The sequence below is a fragment of the Acomys russatus genome, chromosome 30 (assembly GCF_903995435.1).
Source record: "Acomys russatus chromosome 30, mAcoRus1.1, whole genome shotgun sequence".
Lineage (NCBI taxonomy): Eukaryota > Metazoa > Chordata > Mammalia > Rodentia > Muridae > Acomys > Acomys russatus.
The window spans coordinates 8,836,643-8,858,770 of NC_067166.1; the positions used below are offsets into that span (position 1 = coordinate 8,836,643).

Consider the following 22,128-nt stretch of genomic DNA (forward strand, 5'->3'; position numbering starts at 1 on the left):
TCTTGACGGGTAATTCTCCCTGAAGTAGCTTCTGAGAGCTAGAAGCAACAAACCAACAGCCCCAAAAACATTCTAGGAATCCATCTGTAAAGAAACATCTAAAGGGAAAAACCTCCCTACTTGAAATTTTTTATAATCTGTTATGTCGCAAGGCAAGGAGTGTGACATTGAGAGGACCAATTATTGCAGTATGCTAAAAGCAACATAAATCGACATTCTAGGATCTCGCAGCCTGGTCTGGCTGTTGGTCACAGGATGGGTGCTTTCCTACTAACACATAATGTTCCATTAGCCAAGAGATGAAAAACACAAAATCAAAAGTTTCACTGTGCAACACTTACATAGCACCAGCTTGATTCACAGGCACAGGGCAGTATACAGAAAAAGTTCACTAGTTTTCATTCTCCCATGAGGTGGAATCAACTCGGGTTGGTTTGCTTGGGACTTTTATGCGTTAGGCACTCAAAACTCTGAAATGTAACGACTCCAATATGGCTGAATATTTTATTTTCAAAACCAAGTTAGTCCTGTCTGTTGTATAAGCACAATGTAAATTTCAGATTTCCTAAAGCCACTTCACTAGGAAAAAAAACTTTTTTTTTTCAGCTTAAAGTATGGTATTTGAGCGAGGGGGGTAATATTATATTCATAAAATGGCTTAGAACTCTGAGTGCTATTAATAACATACGGTCTTTTAACTTTAAATGACAATAGCAAGGCTGTCTCAGATGCTTGCGAATTAGTGCTAGAAGAGAGGTTAAATTCAAGCCACTTAAGCCAGGCGTGGGGTGCTTTCCTGTCACCCCAGCACTCAGTGGGACAGAGGCAGGTGGGTTGCTGAGGCCAGCCTAATCTACAAAGTGAGTCCAGGACAGCCAAGGCTACACAGAGAAACTCTGTCTCAAAAGCAAAACAAAACAAAACAAAAAAACCAACCAACCAAATAAACAAACAAAAGCAAAAAAAAAAAAAAAAAAAAAAAAAAAAAAAAAAAAAAAAAAGAAAGAAAGAAAGGAAAAAAAGAAAGAAAGAAAAAGAAAAAGAAAAACTAAACAAAACAACAAAATCAAGCCACTTCAATGCATTTCAATGAGGGCTGTCATGAATGAAGTTCAGGATTGTAGGGGCACCAAGAGGACTGAATCTGGAGTCTGGAAGAGGAAAACACCCCAAAGGTGTGTTGAGTAAACTGTAATCTTATACAGATTAGAGTCAGAAATCAGCCAAGGATGCTTTATCCTATAAAAAAAAAAAAAAAGGCAAATCAGGGGAATTTTTCTGACCATCATGAGACAAAGTATTTAACATAAAACTTAGACATAGCCCAGCCAAGTGGGTGTAGCCCAGGATAGGTAGCTCTCTGGAGACAGATTAGCAATCAGGTAGAGATGTGAGAGGGACTTAGTCTCTTTCCTTCAGAACAAGCTTTCTTTTTATATCACATTTTTTCCTGATTTCCCACTGGAAAAAAACAGCAACAACAAAATCCCCGCAACCTGGGCCGCTTCCCTTTCAAGTCTCAAACACCCAAAAGCTCGTTTGCATTTCTAAATTAAAATTCCTCCATCTCTCAAAGCCCATGTGGACATCTTCATTTCTGATGAGGTCTCGTCAGTCTCTGGTGTCCGGGCTTGATCTCCATTCTTCTCAACCCTTTCAGATGCATGCTACCTGTTCACAAGTGCTATTTGTTATTCAGTGTTTGCATCACCACATGTATTCATCCACTCATAGATATTTGTTGAACACCTGACACATGCTAAGCACCAGTATGAGTTCTGTTAACAAGCAATGAACAAGTCATACAGAAACCCTGGTTCATCTGAAGCACAAAGAGCCTTCAAAAAGACTACAAACATCTAAAGATGTGAGGCTGTTACACATTTGAGTTGTAGCCTCTAAATGTCAAAAGCTCTCGTGTCACAATGAGTCTGCTTACAATCATTTAACCTGATTAAGTGGCAAGCTTTTCAGTAAATTTGTTCACCTTGGAAAGCAATTACAAGGCAGATATAAAGGAGAAATGTTGCGGGTACTTTATAGTTGAACTGTGAAGTATCAGTAAGGGTTCCTCATCTGCAGTTCTGGATGTGATTTGGGTGCAAAATCTAAATGGGAGGAGCAGATCTGGAATTTGGAGATGCTTCTTATGATAATCATATGCGTTTTGTCTTTCTGATTAACTTTATAGGGTCATTCACAGGAAGAAGGTCTAAGCTCGTATTGGTTTACCTTTAGGCTCGTCAGTTTTCAAATTTTTCATTTGACTCTCAATTTGATCATGTTTAAAAGGAGGAAATATGCTGCTATCTTCTGCTTGTCTCCTTGCCTACCCTTCCCCATGCTCTTATGTCATAGGAGGCTGGGACTGGGGACTGAATCAATGGGTCTTGAGACCCTAGATTCAGATGGAGTTCTACTGATGGGGAGCTAGATGTTGTACGTGGTAGAAGGATTGGTGACTTCCTTTCCCTGCTGACTCCATCATCAGCAGAGTGTTCCCTGGCTTCAATAAATTCTCATTTCCTGGATGATAGCCTTCTGGATAGAACATCTCACTAGTCCCTTTCTCTTCTAGAACCAGGCCTTAGCTTCCTCCTGCCCCTTCCCACTAGCACTTCCCATGGTTCAGTTATAAACTCTGCATAATTATCCAGTTTGACCATGCCATTTTTTTTTTTTTTTACTATCAACATTAAAACGTTCGTATTTCTCTTTGATATTGTGGACATAAATTAAAGTATGTTGATGATTTAGCACCATTCCTACTGTGAAGAAAGTACTAGATACATTTAAATACAGCCTTCTAATGCTCCTCTGGAGTTTCCTTGAGACATAGTGCTAAACAATGATAACATAATATGTGTGTTATGTAACTTTAATTGTTTAATCAGTATTTCCTTCAAGGATACTTTATAGTTACACAGAAAAAAATTGTTTATGTAAAAAGTCATTTTAAAAGAAAATCAAGAAATTGTGTCTTCCAAAAGTCACCACAGAATAAAATGAAGTGTACTTTAACTGTAATGGAAGTTGCAACTAGTACTGAGTGTTTCTACTGGAACAACTTGTTTTTCTCTCCCAGGGAAACACTTGCACTTGGACAAGAAAACTACATGGACTGTAGAAGAAGATTAAGCTCATGAAGAAAGCAGATCTATTTGAATAGATAACATGTGTGTAGAGACAAAATGTTGATTACAACAATTTATTTCAGAAATGATCTTTGATATTTTAGGGACACTTTTTTCCCCTAAATATTGTGAACTTTTTCTTCACTCTTCTAAAATACCTGATCTAAACAACTTAAAGGAGGAAAGATGTGTGTTAGCTTGTGGTCAGCTGTTTCTTCTGGTGTTAAGTCCATGTTAAGACAGAACTATGCTGGAAGTGTGTAGTGGAGAGCTAATTACCATGGCAGCCAAGAAAAAAAGAGGAACAGAAAAGGACACGGCCAAGTCAAGGCCAATCCTTTGCAGACATGGCCTCAGGACCCTACTTCCTCTTCCTCCTAAAGACATATGGTTAAGGCTGGTGCCCTCATAGTCTGTGGCCTCTAGATAGCACCACCTGCTGGGGATAAACTTCCAACATATCTCCTTTGGGAGATGCTTCCCATCCACTTTACAACACTCCCCTGGCCTACAAAAGCTTTCTGTTCAAATTGTAATGCACAATGCATTTAGTGCATGACCCAAAGCCATAGCACACTTAATGCTTTCAACAGCGTCCAAAAGTTCAAGACCACACATTCCTTCAATACTTAAGATATAATAATAGCACAAAATAAACATTTCTATTCCAATCTTGGATCAGGATCTTTGTGGCTTAGCTTTGCATAGGACGAATGGAGTTACCTGTGGATAGATGGATGGGCCACACTGATCAGAAACTGCCATTTTCTATCTGGTCAGCTAGGTTATACTTAATTCAATAGAACTTGATAACTTGAATTCTGTAGCTGAGTTAACTCATTATAAAACTAAAAAATGTCTCCAGCCCTCGTTCAAAAGAGAAAGTATGCTTCAGCAGTTTTTCTTTCTCAGCCAGCAAAGGGAAGCTAACCCCACATTCCTCTAGGCACACTTTTTGAGGTCTTGTCTGGTGAGCAGTAATTGCATAAATTTAAAATGAAAATACGGTCAAGTTAAAAGAGAGCAAATCCTTGCCAAGCACAAGGCAGAGATGGCCAAAATGTTGCATAGTCAACTGGACATAGAATTGAATAAGTCCCAATCAATTGGATTACTTGGATTATTAATTAGTGTGCTATTAGATGGAGCATAATTCGTTTATTTCTAAGCCTCAAAAGAGGAACCCACTAACAACCACTGTGTTCCTTTAAAGTTCTCCCATATATCCCCTTTTGGTCTGGCAATTGGATATCCTGATAAATTCATTTCTCTACAGCATACCTGCATCTGAGTTCTGTTTCATATACACCTGTGAGGCAGTTGCTAGGAAGCAGTGTCAGGCAGCTCAGCAGGCACTGCTCTGTTACCTTGGATGCTGATGTCCGTGGTAGTGAGATCTTTCCTGTTTAGGTGTTGCACTACCTTGGGGACGAGAATGGTTTTGACTCTTCGCTTTAAAGTACTTAATATTTTTATTGGATGGATATGAGTATCTTTCCTGCAAGTATGTATGTGCAACACTTGTGTGCCTGGTGCCTGTGGAGGTAAGATGAGGGGCATTGAATCCCTCAGTAACTGGGCTTGCAGATGGCAGTGGCCATCTCATATGTTGGGATGCTGGGAATCAAACCTGGCTCACCTAGAAGAACAGCCAATGGTTTAAACACTGAGACACCTTTCTGTCCCCAACTCTACACCATCATTAATAATTGGTGAGCCTAAAAATGTTAGATTGAAAATTGTTGATAGACATAAAACTTAATTGTGTTAACAAATCACAGGATAGTTGAAGAAGAGGACATCCCTTTTAATACACCCGATGGCATCAGATGACCCACGGCGTGCTCAGCTGGCCATTGTAGATTTCAGGAATCTAATTCCTTATCTTTATGGATTAAAGGATTAGGCTGCCTTACCTATCACATTTTTTCTTAGTGCACCATTCTGTATTTTTGTTGATTCTATGAAATTTCAGAACAGTTACATCTATTGAGAATCATATTTCTTCCCTGGACTTGGTCTGACAGGTGAGCTTAGCTTAGCTTATAAATAGTCAAGCCTAAGTGCCCATCCTGCTGAAAGCACACAGACCTCCTGTCACAGGTACTCTGGATGGGTGCCAGGAGCAAGCTGTTCCTTCTTCCTGTATCAAGCTCATGCTGGGGCAGCTCTTCTGAAATATTCTGCCTAGGACCACTCTGCTGCCCTCGGAGATAGGTTATTAAATTGCCTATGTTTCATCAGATGAAAAGCCCGTTGGAAAACTTAACATCTGGAGTCCATACAGTTAATTCTGATCTTAATAAGAGAGCTTTGCAACACTGATAATAGTATTAAGGAAGCAATGGTTTTTAAAGATAGTACCAACTCTCTGGTGGAGGTGCCTCAAGAGCTAATAAAGATGCAAACCATACAACGCTCCTCCAAGGCTAGTGATCTAAAACTTACTACTGAATACATCCATGGTGTGAAAAGTGGGCACTGGTATTTAGTACCCATCTCGTTTTCTTACAATGTTTATTGTTCACTGTTCTCTCTGAGTGAGAAATATAGTGCATGATGTTTAGCAAATGAGTGGCATTTGATACAAAGTTCCTTAAAATAGTTCCAGTAGATCAAATGGGTTGACATTTGATTGAAAGGGATGATGGCTGCTTTAGTGACTTCCTTTTGCCAACATGACCAAATATTTGACAAAAGTATCTGGAGGTAGGAAGGTTTATTTTGGCTCACAGAAAGAGGAAAGCAATCTGTTATGATGGGCAAGCCATGCAATGATCAGGAAGAAGAGAGAGGCAAGAGCCAGTATGAGCTGGTTCTCCTTTTCCACCCCCCTTTTTTTTTTCCACTTCATGAACTCAGCCTATGAGTGATACTCTCCCTTTCCAGAGTGGGTCATCCTTTTCTTTGGCCAAACTTGTCTAGAAACATCTACAATAGACAAACCCAACCAAGTTGACTATCAAAATTAACCAATTGCAACATTTTCAAATAAAAAATACATTAAAATGTTTTTTTTTTGTTGTTTTTTGTTTTGTTTTGTTTTTTATTTTTCAAGACAGGGTTTCTCTGTGTAGCTTTGCTGTCCTGGACTCACTTTGTAGACCAGGTTGGCCTCAAACTCACAGAGATCCGCCTGCCTCTGCCTCCCAAGTACTGGGATTAAAGGCGTGTGCCACCACACCCAGCTATTAAAAGTTCTAAGTAGGAGCTGGAGAGATGGCTCAGCAGTTGAGAGCACTGGCTGCTCAACCAAAGGACCAGGGTTCATTTCCCACATGGCAGCGTACATCTGTCTGTAATTCCAGTTCCAGGGGGATCTGACACACTCACACAGACATACACTCAGGCAGAACACCAATGCACATAAAATAAACATAAGTAAGACATAAAAACTATTTTAAAATATAAAACATGTTTTTAAAGTTCTAACCCTACAATTTCATAACACATCAATTTATAATCACATCATGGGTCCCAACCAAGGCCAACAAGACCAAAGCTGAGAAAAACTTATAAGAGATTGTGAAGTGTGGTATTTCAAAATATTGTCCCTTATGAGAAAAAACCATGGTCGAGAGTCTGGGTTTAGAATCAGGTAAGTTTGAGCTTTGAAGCCTGGACTATATCATCCTAGTCAGTGTCGTTAAGCAAAATGCAGATCTTCTCTTGACTGTAAATGAGGTTGTAACATTACCTTTCAAAATTATTGACAGCTAAATGGAATAATATAGATGAAGTGCCCACCATAGTGTTGGTATCCTTAAAAGGGCAGCAGTTGTAAATAGAATCTATGTTATGGGAAGAAATGAACATTTTTTTAATTTTATTCTGTTGGAGGACATTTATTTTTTTAACAAGACATTTTACTTATGTTGATTAAGTGAAATGTTGGAAGCATCATGAGCAGGAATGAGTTAAAATAATTTCCCTTTTAATTTCCAAGAAATCAATAGTACCATGGGGATAGTTAACTTCTTCTAAAGAAACATGAGAGAATCAATAGCATTTCATAGTGTGGGTGTTTCATAAGGTTGGAATCAAAGCCAGCTCACTATGGACAGTCAGGCAGAGGTAATAATGCCTAGGCCAAATATATCTATATCTATATATCTGTATATCCATATCTATATCTATACACACACACACACACACACACACACACACACATATCTCCCACTCAGTTGGATATGATCCCAATCATGTTTAAAGTTAGACACTGGCATAGCATCAGCCTAGATTCAAGTCAGGCTTATGTGAGGGACGCAGGGAATCTTAAAGAAGTCCCTTGAACCTCATACTAAGCCTCAATGAATACTAACTGGGATGTCATGAAAATGGTGCTACTACAGTGTCTCTTGTGATTTCTAATACAGCCAATAGCATCATTATTGTTAGTTTAGCTCTTGGATCCTTTTAACAGAAAGATTAAACAACAGAGCTGAGGTGGAACAGCAATGGTAACAGCAAATGAGTAATACATAAATTAGAGCCAATCAAATGGACAAAGTGAATACTATTCAACATTAGGGCAGAAAAATCTCAGAATCCGAATGGTGATATGAGGCAGTGCAAAGAATAGTGTGTCTATGGCAAGAACTTACGTGCTCTCGCCGATCCGTTCCTGCCATGGTCTGTGTGGTCCTTGGTGAATTACTGTCTCTGGGCCTTAGAACTTCTAGGCTTTCCCACACCCTAACATGGTGAGTTGCTCATATCACACACTATGTTATTCTCTGGTTATCCCTTTCCTTCTGTTAACTATTGCCAGACTTATTTTTTAAAGACTTATTTATCTGTTTCATGTGGATGTGTGTGTGTCTTGAGTGTATGTCCATGCACGTGGTGCATGTGGGTACTCACAGAGGTCAGAAGAAAGTATAAAATCCCCTGGAAATGAACTTACAGATGGTTGTTAGACCTCACATGTGGTTGCTAGGAACCAAACACCAGTCGCAAAGTGACCTTACATGGGGAGCCATCTCTACAGCCATCTATCATATTTTAATTCTGACTCATAACCTCAGATTCAAATAGAGGTAGGAAAGGCTTTCTTTTCTTTCTGGTTTGCAACAAGAACCACAATATTCTAACTTGGAGTAATTTCTTGGTTTTTAAGACTTTGGTGGTTGTTAAATTATAAAGAGCTCTGTGAATGGGTACATTTTATATTGTACGCTCACGTTCTGGTTCAAGTGCAAAAGAGAGGAAGCAGCACACTTATGATTACAGCCATCCTAATGTCCCAGCTGTTCTATCAATGGCTATTCCCCCTCCTCTCCCATTTAACGAACTTCCTGATTTTCTGAAGGGTAAAACTGTGCCTAGAATATAGATATTTTTAACTTACCTTGCAGCAAATATTGTCATAAGATTGACAGTAGAGTGTCAGAATACAAGCACTGCAGTGTATATAAAAGAATTGGGCATCATCTCTTTAAGTTTGATTCTATTTTTTACTAGACCGTAGACATGACATGATAGCTTGAGCTCCATCAGCCATTTGGTACTTCAGTATAAGACTGACAGACAGCCTCATGATTTCAAGCAAAATCAAAGTGCTCTGGTTTTAGAAAGATGTTCATCTCCATTCTACTTTTGTTTCTTTAGAAGACTCCCGGCAGAATTAACTTTTCAAAGATCTTTAGAGGCTCTAGGTTCTTTTTGGGGGGATGAGAGTTGAGACAGGACTTCTCTGTGTTGACCTGGCTGTCTTGGAACGCCCTCTGTAGATCAGGGTGGCCTCGAACTCACAGAGATCTGTTTCCCTCTGCTTCCCGAGCGCTGGGATTAAAGACATGTGCTACCACAGCACATTGAGGTTCTAGGTTCTTAAGCTTAATTTTTATGGGACATTTCACAAAAGAAATTCTAGTAAAACCCTAATTATCTCAATTAGCAAGCTTTGATCTCAACGCCCACACCACGGTACATGCGCGCAAGTGTGTGTGTATGTGTGTGTGTGTGTGTGTGTGTGTGTGTGTGTGCACTTGCATGCACATGTGTATGGTGTACACAATAAATAAATGTCAGAAAGATGTATACCTTTATGTGTGTGTGTGTTTGTATGTGTGTGTGTGTGCGTGTGCATGCGTGTGTGGTTTACATTTTTAGAGGTCCTTCTGGTAGTTAGCAGTTATCATGAAACATTGATTATTACCATTTATTTTGTTGTTAACTGAGGTGGTTTGACTGAAAATGGCCTTCATAGGCTCATACACTTGATTGCTTCATTCCCAGTTAGTGGAATCTATTTGGGGGCATTGGGAGGATTGGATATGGCCTTGTTGATGTAGGTGTGGCTTCATTGGAGGGAAGTCTGTCACGTGGACTTTGAGGTTTCCCATGCTGTCCCCCACCTCTCTCTGATGCCTACAGATCAGGATCTAAAGCTCTGAGAAGCTGATTCCTGCTCTTATGCTCATGGGCTAATCCTATGAAACTGGAACCAAACCAGCAGTTAAAAATGTTTTCCTTTAGACAAATTTCATTCATCGTGGTGTTTCTTTATAGCAATAAAATAGTAACTGAGAAAATGATTTTAATTCTTCATTATGTGTTATTTATTTATTATTTATTTAATCTACTTATTTATCTGCTTACTCATTTATTTTGGGTTTGTGTATGTGAATTCAAGAATATGCCCCAAACCACACGTGGAAGTCACAGGATAACTTGCTGGTGTCAGATCTCTCTTTCCGCTTTGTGGGTCCCAAGGACTGAACTCAGTCATCAGTTTTGGCAGAAGATACCATTACACACTGAAATTCCTCACTGGCCTTCTTTTTAATTTTTACGCTCTCTTTCTCTAGTCATTATGTGACTCATTCTGAGAGTTGATGATTTAAAATGTTCTTTTGAATTGTTATAAAAAAATATTCACCTAGGTGATACCACACCACAGTCTCACTAATCAAAGATTAGAAGACAGGTTTCTGAGAAAAATGAAAGAGAAAAGAAACCAGCATTTTTGCTATATCAGGCATACACTGCATCATTGTATGCAGCATATATGCAAGTGGACACACTACATATACAGAGAGTTTAGAGGGAAAATTTGAGATTTGTGTCTTTGCAAAAAGTCTTTCATTATAAATCCTTTAAAAGCAGTGTTTCTTGAATTACAGCAAATGAATTCCTTGCATAAAAACTGTTGGGGACGGTGTTGGAAATGTGCATCCTCAGGTCCTCTTGCCAGTAGAAGCTCTGGCATGGAGCCTGGGAATATGAAGGGTAATTTTTACTCCCAAGAGATGTTTCCAGAACATTTGAGGTCCAGAACGTCCTTTGGGTTGATCTGTCTAATGAGATAGAGTTCAAAGCTGATTTAAATTAACCTTTGCATGACTGCATGGGGGTATCATGAGGGTTTCTTCTTTTACTCTGCCTCTAGCGTCATAAATCTAACCTCATTGAAAGGTGGGGGTCATGACTAGATGAGTTTGCACTCTGAAGGTAGGGGAAGACTTGTCTCGATGACGGACTACACAGGTCACACATATTAGAAGTTGACAGCAGAGAGTAAATGTGATCAGCATGCAATTCAGAGACTTGAAAACCATGCTATCAACTGGTTCAGACGGGAGCAGAGCGATTGCAATATAAAGAAAGAGCTGCACGTTGAAGAAGGGACCCGGTAACTTAATGGAGGTCTCCCATCTCATTCCGTGAAGGCTCTCCTGGGCTCTGGTGATGACTGTGTTCATTTTCTGTGACTTGCTTTGGGTAAATAGCCCAGTGCCCTATCAGCTCTACAGCCCTCAGGTGGTGTGTGTGCTGGGAGGACTCAGGGAGGGGCTGCCTAGCACGGGCGCCCCTGGCACTTCCTAGGAGACTCACAGTCCTTTCTTGGCAGCTGTCATTAGAAGACTTCTGGGCTCCCTTCTGGAAGAAAGCCTCCCATCTGAACCCTTTGCTCTCTGCAAACCGCTTCTCCTCGCCTTTCTATTGTGCTCTGCCGCCTGCATAAGATCTTCACCTCCTTTGTAGTGGGAAGACTTACTTGAGGCTGTCCGAACGTCTGGCTGCAATGGAGCTGTATGGAAAGGTAAACAGAAAGAAATGCCTCGGTGGGCACAGCCAGAAATCCGGCTTTTGTGGACGTGTGTATGTGCGTGCGTGTGTGTGTTTGCGCTTTCTTGTGTGCAAGTTTCAAAGCAGTCGTTTAGACGAACCGCTTTTCTTATATGCGTGCCATCCATCATCGCTTTCCCGCGTGATTATTGAATAAGACTGTAAAACCACTCCGCTCTGGGTATGTATAAACTTTCCGGGTTCAGGATAGAGGTAAAGTAAATGCCCGTTTGCACTGGAAATTAGAACAAAGTGCTGAGTTTCCTAGCCAGATAGATACAGTCTAGCTTCCAAAAGAGATTTCTTGTTTGGAATGAACTGGTGTCATTTTCGCCAGTGCACTTAAAGGAAATAAATGGACTAGCAAACTGAGAACCGTAACAACCCCTGTGGCTGGAAAGAAGGGAGGCTCCACCGCCCTGTGCAGCAGGAGGGGCAGGCCCGAAGGAAGCCTGCTGGGTCTCTGGGAGTTGTAGTTCACGGTTTTCCCATTTGCGCAGATACCTCCTAAGATTAAACTACAACTCCCAGAAGATCACGGGGTCCACGGTCAGTACGCCTGTGCAGAGTCAGGAGTGGACAGCTCCGGTGCTGATGTTGGAGCGGGCTACAGAGCCCCACGCGTGCAGAGTGTTGAGGGGAGCGCGCGGGTTGTGCACGCTTGACCGGGCTCCCGGACCAGAGCTGTCCTAGCAAGAGAGAAAGGACATTAATCTACAATGAGACACGAGGCGCCCGTGCAGGTGGGTCTACAAAGAAAGAGTGCTCTCGGAGAAATTGAGAGGGTTTCTCCCGTCGCTCAGGGGACTTGATGAAACATAGATTAGGGCTGTTCATTATCTTCCCGAGCTCCGTAAGGAGGCTGAGTGTGGAAACATGAATACATCGGAGCTAACAAAGTCAGGGCAGACCATCTCTTGATGTTCTTGGCTACCTAGGTTAGTGATAGAGGTATAATAAACTGGAGATTTTTCAGTCAACATGAATAGCTGAGAGTTCTCCAAGGCGACCGGGTGGAGCGAATTCAGCTCGGTTAAAAACAGATTAAGAAAAGAAGAGCCAGCGCCAGTGTCTCCGAAGTACTCTGAAAGAAAGAAAGAAAGAAAGAAAGAAAGAAAGAAAGAAAGAAAGAAAGAAAGAAAGACCAAGAAGGAGAGAGAGAGAGAGAGAGAGAGAGAGAGAGAGAGAGAGAGAGAGAGAGAGATAGATTAGGGTTCCAGTACTAGAGGAAAAGAGCAATCATTTATGCTATTATCTCAATGCTATGCCACTTTTAATCAATGCCTACTTAACTGGCTGGATCAGTTTCGAGGACCCTCTCTTCCCCAGCATTCCTGTGGTGAGGTGGCCATTCATGGTACCATCAGATTCCGCGTTTTAATCACACCTTTTGGGTTTACTTCCTTCAGGAATGCAAAGTACTCCTGTTGGAGCTACTCACCTAAGTTATGCTTTCAAGTAAAGACCAGGGTTGTTTCTCCTTTCTGTGTACAACTGGTTATTGGTAGTCTATGTTCATTAACCAAAGGAATGAGATCATTGCATAACAGGAAGGCGTTTTATGAATGGGCTGAGAAGAGAAAAGAGCACTCCATTTGGAGTGTGCTGCCTCCCTTCAGAAACCACCTTTGTAGGCAAACTCAGCCACATAAATATTTGACTATCCAGTCCCAAACGTTTCCCATGGTTTTCTTGTGCGCCAAGGATTTTATACATCTGATTTGATTTACTTTCAATATATTTCATGAGTGAGTGTGTGTGTGTGTGTGTGTGTGTGTGTGTGTGTACTAACTGGGATGTTAAATGAAAGCATTATAGAATTTAATTGTTTGCTGGAGTATTATATAATGGAAGACGTCAAATTACCTTAAGAGTTATTGAAAAAAATTGATTTGTGCCCTGGAATAGTGAACCCTTTGTGTGACATCAGATATTTCTGTTTGCACCTTAGCTTTTTATTATAGACCCAATGCAAAATGAGTGTGGACAGACAATAAAGACTGTTGCAATCAAGATATATTAGCTTGTGATAATTTCCCTTGCTGGAGATGTTGCCAAGAGCCAAGCAGCTGAATTAGTCATATTTGATGATAAGTATATATTGGCACTTGCCTTTAGAACTGGGTTGCCACACTTCACTTTGTATATTTATACCGAAAAGATCATGTAGAACCCTGAAATTATGGCTTTCCAGAATTTGATAACAAATGGAAAATTATAATGTACACTAGAATTTAAAGTTGACTCTATAGATGCACTGACATCTTTCTGTCAAGTGATGAATAAAATAGTTATTGTATATCGATTTTATTTTTCTGGGTTGCTTAGACTGTTCAGAATATGAAGTTAATGCTTTAGGACATATTTTAAATTATTGTGGGTATATACACCCATATATACTAGGTATTGCAAAACTGTACTTCAGTGAAAACTCTAATGGCAAATTAATGTAAAAATTAGGTACCATGGAATTAATTTTCTGATGGAGACAGATGCTTTTATATTTATGGTGTTTTAATTCACTGAAGTATATCTTTAGAATGTAAGATATAAGCTCCCCAAAGCTATTGTGAATACATGCATTTTAAGAAATCAGACTTGCCTCATATTTGACCACGGCCCCTGGATGGGGAGACCTGGTGGCACTCAGAGGAAGGATAGCAGGCTACCAAGAAGAGACTTGATACCCTATGAGCATATACAGGGGGAGGAGGTCCCCCTCAGGCACAGTCATAGGGGAGGGGAGTAAGGGGAAAATGGGAGGGAAGGAGGAATGGGAGGATACAAGGGATGGGATAACCGTTGAGGTGTAACATGAATAAATTAATAAAAAATTAAAAAAAAAAAGAAATCAGACTTGTTAGAAGTGTACTTAATTCAAGCACACACATTGAGTCATTTTAATAGATTGTTGTTAGGGTGACTTCTATTATTTTCATACTTTAAATTTTATGTAATAATTAAGAGCATAACTGTAATGTAGATTTACTTATACAGCAGTTACTGTTTCAGGATCCATTTTTCTAAACTAGAATCATACTCCATGTGAGGTTGAAAGATATTCCTTTTTTTTTTCTTTTTAAGATTAAGTTGTACCCTCACTCTAAACATATGCCCCAATCATTTCTTTACTTAAATTTACAGAGGATGAGTCACAAAGAAAGCCTCATTTTCTATTCTCCTTGTCTCAGAGTTTTCTCCTTTTTTTTTTCTCTCTTTTTCTTTTTAGTATTTAGTGCTGATGTGAAACAAAGTAGGGCTTTTAGTTTATTGGATAGCTTCCTAAGTATTATGGTTTTTTTTCTGAAATAAAATTCTTTGGAAAATATACAATGTCCGTTATAAAGCATTGGATGTTCTTACACATGTAGCTTTGTGTTCGGTTCACTGTCCTTGTCTTTGATTCTTGAATATTTTCTGTGAAACGTTTTTCTCCGAGTTGATAGAATATAAGATAATAACGTGTTTCTTGTGGTGACCACTATAATAATATGTATTGATAGTCTTGGACACTTATATTGTGTTTCTACCTGAAAAATCAAGGGTAGCATTTGCTAAGCATGGTGAGTTAAGAACTTTAATGTGGGAGGTGTTCTTTCTACTCTTCTCACTCAGAATATCAGTAACTCCTGAGAGCCAAATGGCTCAAGGAGCAGTGGGGCTCATGACTGAGGGCAAGATTTTGAGAACAGATTTAACACAGAAGCTAATTTAAAAAAAATAACTCCAGTCTACTCAGTGGTTGCCTGTGCCAGGCACTGTGCTTTGTATTCAGATGCCACTGAGTTTGTATATATGTATAAACCCCTCAGATGCATGATTACATATAGGTCAAATATTCATAAATAAGGCGTAAGATTCTATAAGTCACCATTACCAACTTAAAAGCAAATTTAATTGGAGCTTATCAAAGATTAAATAATGCCTCAAATATCAAAGAGTTAAAATTCTGCCAGATCTCTCTGTCTGAAAAAAAGTTCACATCATTTCTTCTGTTTTGATTTCTCCAGAAGGTATAAATGTGTGGTGTAAGGAACGAGGAACCTATGGATAAATGTTACTAGCTCGTTTAATTGGGAACAAAGAAAAATATGTTGAGCCTTTTTTTATGTTTATAAAATAAGCTTGTATAAACTAAACTAAATATGTGGGAAGGGCCATTGTGTTATAAGCATCTTGTTGTCTACCTTTTTTCTAACTTCTTGTGGTCTCTTGTGGGACCAAAGAGAGATCCATTATCTCACACGTTTATCAGTTAGCTTAGTTTTAGGTGTGCCCGACAGAAGCAGAGCCTTGGGGTTAACAAGAGAACCTCAAACAAAAATGCCTGCTGAGGAAGTGGAACAGACACGGGCTGGAGATATGGCTCAGCCACTAATTAAAGGCTGGGCTCGCAACCAAAAATATTAGAATGGGACAGACTGGAAAGAACTGGCTAAAGATAAGCGGAAGTGAGACAAGTATGCAGATAGGCCAAAGACGACTCTGAGGTGAAAGCAGTGAGGTAAATGCTCTATGCAAGACGGCTACACATACACCAAGAGACAGGTAGCTAGTGTCTAAGCATGGCTGCCGCATGGGCTGCATGAAGGTTGTGGCATCATCCCTGCATCTTATTACCCACGAATGCCTGATTGTTTTCCATCCTCTGCAACCATCCATCTCTTCTGTGCAACGGACACTTATTCCTTATCCTTTACAGGCACCACGATTTCTTGCTGAGTTGGGGAGACAGTCTTCTCTATTTCTTTTTGGCTTGTTTCCTAGGGTGTCATAGTTACAAAAATAACCTAAACAGGAAATGAACGTCCTTGTCCAGAGTTACAGTTCTAGTCATGAATTCCCTGCAGTGGAATAGGCCTCAAAGCCAATAAATAAATAAATAAATAAATAAATAAATAAATAAATAAATGAGTTGGTTACATCTATAACGTTCATGTCTTTATCACACTCATAGGCATATATTGCCAGACCAGTTTTGTGGTTTGTAGGAGTCACATACTTATGAGGTTGACGGTATCTTTTCTTCTCCAGTAGCCTGAGTAGCATCTTTCAGTATAATGAAAGCCAACAACGAGGGGGAAGCGTCCAATCACTACTGGCTTGATTTCTCTAATCTCTAAAGTGTGGTGTCTTCAGCAACAGTTGTTTTACCATCCAGTTCTTACAGATAGGGAAGAGCAACGCCAGTAGCTTGCACTGTTTCGGGAGCCCCTGGGACTGCCACATGACCAATAAGTTGATGGGGTGTGTCCCATAGCTGAATATATCACTTTTCACCACCTATCAGGGATGACCAAGATCTCACTGTGTAACCCAGACAAGGCTTCAACTTGAAGCAGCTCTTCATCAGCCTTCCAGGGCTGCTGGGTTTGTAGGCCACGGTCTTGGCTTTGCTTGTCATTCTTACTGGGTAGTTTTCGGTGCTATTGATTTGCTCAGAACAGCCCACTGCCCTCAGCTTTTTCTCTTATTTTTGCATTTTATTGATGTCGGCTTAAAAAAAGAAAATCTCATGTTCCTTATACTTACATTATAGAACTGGCTTTCATTATTTCTTTTTCAGCTGGTAAATATAAGCATTTAAAGTGATAAAAGCTTCCTCTAAGGGTTGCTATGAACTTCATCATAAGTTTCTGAATGTATTATTTGATTGTATATCATTTCAAACTCTTTGCTTATTTCTTTAGAGTGTTTTGGTACAAATATGCCCAATTTCCACAAGTTTATGTGTTTTCCAGCCCTTGCCTTGATATTGATGATTCATTAAATTTTACTTATATATACTTATAAAGATTGTAATCTTTAAAAAGTAATGTCAGCTGAATTTCAGGTCAAAATAAGATCTTTTACGTGAACATTTCCTGTCTTTATGTGTCCTGTAGCTGTGAAGTGTAGTGTTGAAATGTCAAATTGGTCATCTGTGGTGTCATGAAGAGCTTCTGTGTCCTTACTTAGTTTGAATATATTTATCATATCAAGTCCTGAGAAATCGATTTTTCCAATCTTCACACACAGCAATGTTTCCCTCCTTTATGGTCTTGATTTTGGTTTTCATGTATTCTGAACCTCGACTATTAAATACAAACACATTTGTAATTGTGTCCTGAAGAAGTTCTTTCTTTCTTTCTTTGTCACTTCTGTCCTATAACCTTCTTTATTCCCGGTAATACTACTTTATAAATGTATATTATTAATACAAGCATTGTTGCTTTGATGGTATTTATGTATATATATATATTTCATACTGTTGCTTTCAATTTTTATGTCTTTATATACCTATAATATGAATCTTATGGTTTATGTATAGTTGGGTCTTACATTTGTATCCAGTCTGAAAATCTCTGCCTTTTTTTCCCATGATACAATGTATTTTATTTTTTTTACTTTATGTTTAATTTATATATCCACTTTATATCTCGACTGTAGCCCTCTCTTCTCTCCTCCTGGCCTGTACCCCTATCCCAGTTCCCATTCCCTTTGTCCTCAAAAAAGGGGAACCACCCCCAACCCAACCCAGCACATAAGTTGCATCAGGACTGAACTCCTCCTCATTCACTGAAGCCAGGCAAGGCTTCCCGGTTAGGGCAAAGAGTCCATATCATAGCATCTGCTGAACTTGTTAGGGGAGGTACATGAAGATCAAACTGTCCATCCGTCACATCTGTGTAGGGGCCCTAGGTCCAGTCCATGCACACTTTTTGGTTGGTGCTTCCTTCTCTCTAAGGCCCCATGGGTCTAGGTTAGTTGACATTATTGGCCTTCTTGCAGTGTTTTTATCCCCTCTGCACCCTCTGTCCTTCCATCACACTCTTCCACAGGACTCCTAGAGCTCCACCTAATGCTTGGCTGTGAGTCTCAGCATCTGTTTTGGTCAGCTGCTAGGGAGAGGGGCCTGCTCTCAGAAAATGATGAAGCCAGGCTCCTGTCTGTAAGCATATCAGAATATCATTAATGATGTCAGAGGTTGGCTCTCTCCCATGGGGTAAGTCTCAGGTTGGGCCAGGCATTGGTTGGTCATTCCCTCCGTCTGTCTCTGTACATCTTGTAGGTAAGGTAAATTTTGGTTCAGAGGTATTGTACGTAGATTGATGTTCCACTCCCACCGCTACAGGTCCTGCCTGGCTCATTTTATATATTGTGATGGTTGATGTTGTTGGATTTAAACCAGCCATTTTGCCATTTGTTGTATACTTACTCTGTTTTTCTATTCCTCTGCTCCCTTTTCCTATCTCCATTTTATGTAAATATTTTTAGGTATCTCAATTTCTTTGTAGTTTTTTTTTTTCAATGGATACCTTGGCATTTTAAAGTCTTTATTCAAAGGATAACACAATACATAGCTAAACATCCTGCCTAGACTACGTTATAATACCCCATATACTGCATAGTGAATTTGCTATGATACAATTTCATATACGTTACACTTACACTTATTATAATTTTAGCTTTAAACATAACATGTGTTTTTTTTCATTACACACACACACACACACACACACACACTCACACTTTCCTGCCATCTATTTCCCATGTCTAGTATGCTTCCTATTATTTGAGCTTTTATGTGGTACTATTTATCATTTTCTGTCTGCTTTCTTCAGCTTTACTTATACCATAGATAGACCTTTGTCAATACATTCAGGCTTTGTTTATCTACTTTTTTAAATATAAAATTTGTCTTGAATTTAGAATGGAAGCTTTTAATGCACATGAGACTTTGTGTTGATTTTTTTTTTCCCCTTCCAGTGCTGAATGCTAATATGTTATTTCCCTGTCTACTGGGTCCATTGTGTTGTGGGATCATCTGCTCTTCAGATTATTGTGTATGTGTGTGTGTGTGTGTGTGTGTGTGTGTGATTTTTTTTGTTTGCTTTGAATATATTTCTATTTGTCTTTGATATACCTGTTCTTTCCTTTGTAGTTCGTCAACTCGGAGAGTTGAAATGGCCTCTCAGGCATGAACATCTATATACTCCAACAAATTAGAGAATATTTAATCCTTATATCTCCAAATACACTTCCATGCAACCATTGCACTCCTTTTCTCTGTAAGCCTTCAGCTGCATGTGAGTCAGGGTTCTCATATTCACTCAACATCTACAGATGTTCTGCCGACTTTTACTTTCATTATTCATTGCGTTGTATGATTTTTTTACCGATTTGCCTTCAAGTTCAATCTTCTATGATCTATAGTGTTTTGTTAATTCAGATCCAGGGTCAATTCAATCTAGTTATTGTGTTATTCCATTTAGGCTCACAATTGGCTCCGTTTAGACTGAAAACTGGTTGTTATCAGCTAAAGATAAATGAGCATTCTTGGGTTGAGAGATTAGAGTGTTAAGAGAGTTTAATGTGACTTTGTAGTATTATTCAGAAAACCAAAAAAGAAATGTGGTTGTTTGAGCTTCTTATTGAAGAAAAGTTACAGAAATGTAAACAATAACCCTACCACTTTGATTATACTTCATAAATTTGGGGTGTGAATATTGATGTTTGCATTTTAATATTACTGTTTAACTCTCTATTGGTTCTTCTTTGTCTGGTGCTGAACTTTTTGTGCCTTAAAATAAAAATTGTGGGCTTCAAGGTGCTCTTCAAGAATTGAATAAGGTGTATACTTCTGAAAAAGTAAAATCAAAATGTAATTTCTTTCACCAACTCATATCTTCTTTAATAGCTTCAATTCTACAAAGGAAGCTCTATGCAACATTAATATGCCTCATAGGGTTTTGAAGTATCATGTCGGTTTTATTGAGGTCATGATAATATATATATATATAATATATTCATATAATACACATATTATATAAAAACATAGGGGTGAGGGACCCAGATGTCCAGGCCTTCAGCAAATGTGAGGAAGTCTAAATCAGATTGGGTATACTACTAGGATTTAAAAAAAAACTATTTTGTATTCCTCGTGGAAAAGTCTGGAACTATGCCACCTAGCTCCCACACCCTTAGCTTTTCATACCCAGAACAAAATCATAATGTAACCTGAGCTGAGGCTGGGAGCCTCTTATCTGTCTATTGATATTAGGTTAAACGTAACCCGTCAAAGATTCTTGTGTGACTTGTAAGGTGCCCGGTAGCCTTGACGCATATCTGATCTTATCAACCTGAGAATCTTGTAATCTGATACAAATGAATAAATTCTCTTCCAGCAGCCATGGCCTGATGAGCCTTAACAAGCTTAAAGACAGGATGTATGACGTACTAGTTGGCAAATAATGATTCTCATATCACCCTTGTCTATGGCGTTAGAATTTAAAGATAGCTACTCTTTTGGAAATTTGATTCAATGAACACCTATCTCAGTGAGCACCTGACAGAAGGGATTGTCAAAGCACAAGTGGGCTGGCGTAAATGCGTACAAGTGGGAGTAGATTTATTCTTTATCAAGATGATAGCTGTATAAATAGCTTTTGGATGAGAAGCAGGGATGTCATCACCAGTCATTTTAATTGGTGGAATCCCGTAATCTGGAAATGAAAGCACGTTGACAACAGGTTCCTCAAGGGCGGTCCAGATATTTCTTTGTCATAGAAATATGTGGACAGTGAGGTCCTGCCCTGAGCAATGTCCAACACAGTGCAGCCTTGATGATGGAATAAGGAGAAAAGTGCCCAGAACCAGGAAGAGTAGGCACTTTCCACACTCACCTGAATGGTTTAAACTATTAACAATGTTTAATGCCTTAAAGATCTTAAAGACAAAAGCTTGCTGGGAAACAACTCATTAGAATTAACATGCAGGCTCATTTCCTCTAGCGAGAAGGCTTTAGTCATCTAATGCAATTCCTTCTATCGCATAGTGTTGGCCATATCTGTTCTGTTTTGCTTCTTATGGTTTTTAAAAATAACTTTTATTGGTTCTTTGTGAATTTCACATCATGCACTCCAATCCTCCTCATCTCCTCCTCTCCTCATATCCACCCTCTACCCTTGCAACTTGTCCCAACAAAGAAAGAAATCTTGTTGTGGAAGCTGTAGTTTTGTCACAATGTGTCTCAGTTTTACTTTCTTGCCCAAATTTCTTTGGTTGAAAATGTTCATTGCAATGACTCCTTGGTCTGTTACAAGGCGTCTGGGTTCTACTACTCTATCAATACTGGAAACTCTCTTGGACTCCTCTCAGATATCTTTTTTTCCCCCCACCCCTCCTCTCAGATATCTTGTTGTTGCCCTGTGTCATGGACATCTTGTAGTTTCGTTCTGTAGGCTTGGCTCCTTCATGCACGTCAACAGTTCATTGATGACTCCATCTACCCAGATGTTGGAATGGACCTATTCAAATCCCCAGGTCTGGGCCTGAAAAGTATCTCAGCTAGTCAGCTCGCCAGCTCCCCTGCCCTACACAGAACTTCTTATGATTTAAAGAAGACATATTCTTATAAGAAATATTTGTAATTTCCCCATCTCAAGTTGGACACTGGGTATAAGTTTTTAATGCTTTCTAATAAAAATGAGGTAAGGTACCACAGTCTTATTTAAAAAAAAAAAAAAAAAAAAAGGCTCCTGATGAAAAAGCCAAGGCTACCTTCTGCAGAGCTCAGCAGATAGCTTGCACATTCTCTGTGAATATCATTCAATTTCACCAAAAAAAAAAAAAAAAAAAAAAAGACTCAGGAGCCAGATGCTGGGGTGAAAGCCTACTAGCTGAGAGAGGCAGAGAAAGCACCTGGATGACCTTCTTCCTCATTAATGTTCGAAAAGGAAAAGGGAACCTCCTTGTCCACGCCCTCACTCCCTCCTACTTCCTGTGTGTCTCTCTATCCATCCTCCTGACTTACTCTTACTCTCTCTATGTTTTTTTTTTCCCCTATGTTCACCCCCAGGAAACTGGTCACTTACTCTGCCTCTTGACTTATGATTGATTTTATTTAATTAAAGCAGGAAGCTCTTGGACTAAAGGTGTG

The 22,128-nt window shown here is 39.4% G+C and overlaps 1 protein-coding gene across 2 annotated transcripts in view; it reads left to right on the forward strand.

Annotated features, from left to right (window-relative positions):
• Window positions 1-10,961: 10,961 nt before the first annotated feature.
• Window positions 10,962-22,128, forward strand: part of Rab3c (RAB3C, member RAS oncogene family) — a 205,596-nt gene continuing 194,429 nt past the window's right edge. Inside the window, exon 1 of one of the 2 annotated variants that reach the window (XM_051172565.1) lies at window positions 10,962-11,181. In XM_051172565.1, the coding sequence (XP_051028522.1) occupies window positions 11,164-11,181 (18 nt within the window). In that variant the 5' untranslated portion in view covers window positions 10,962-11,163. Of the gene's footprint in view, window positions 11,182-11,772; window positions 11,951-22,128 lie in introns of those variants that run through there. The other variant, XM_051172564.1, reaches the window with a different exon arrangement.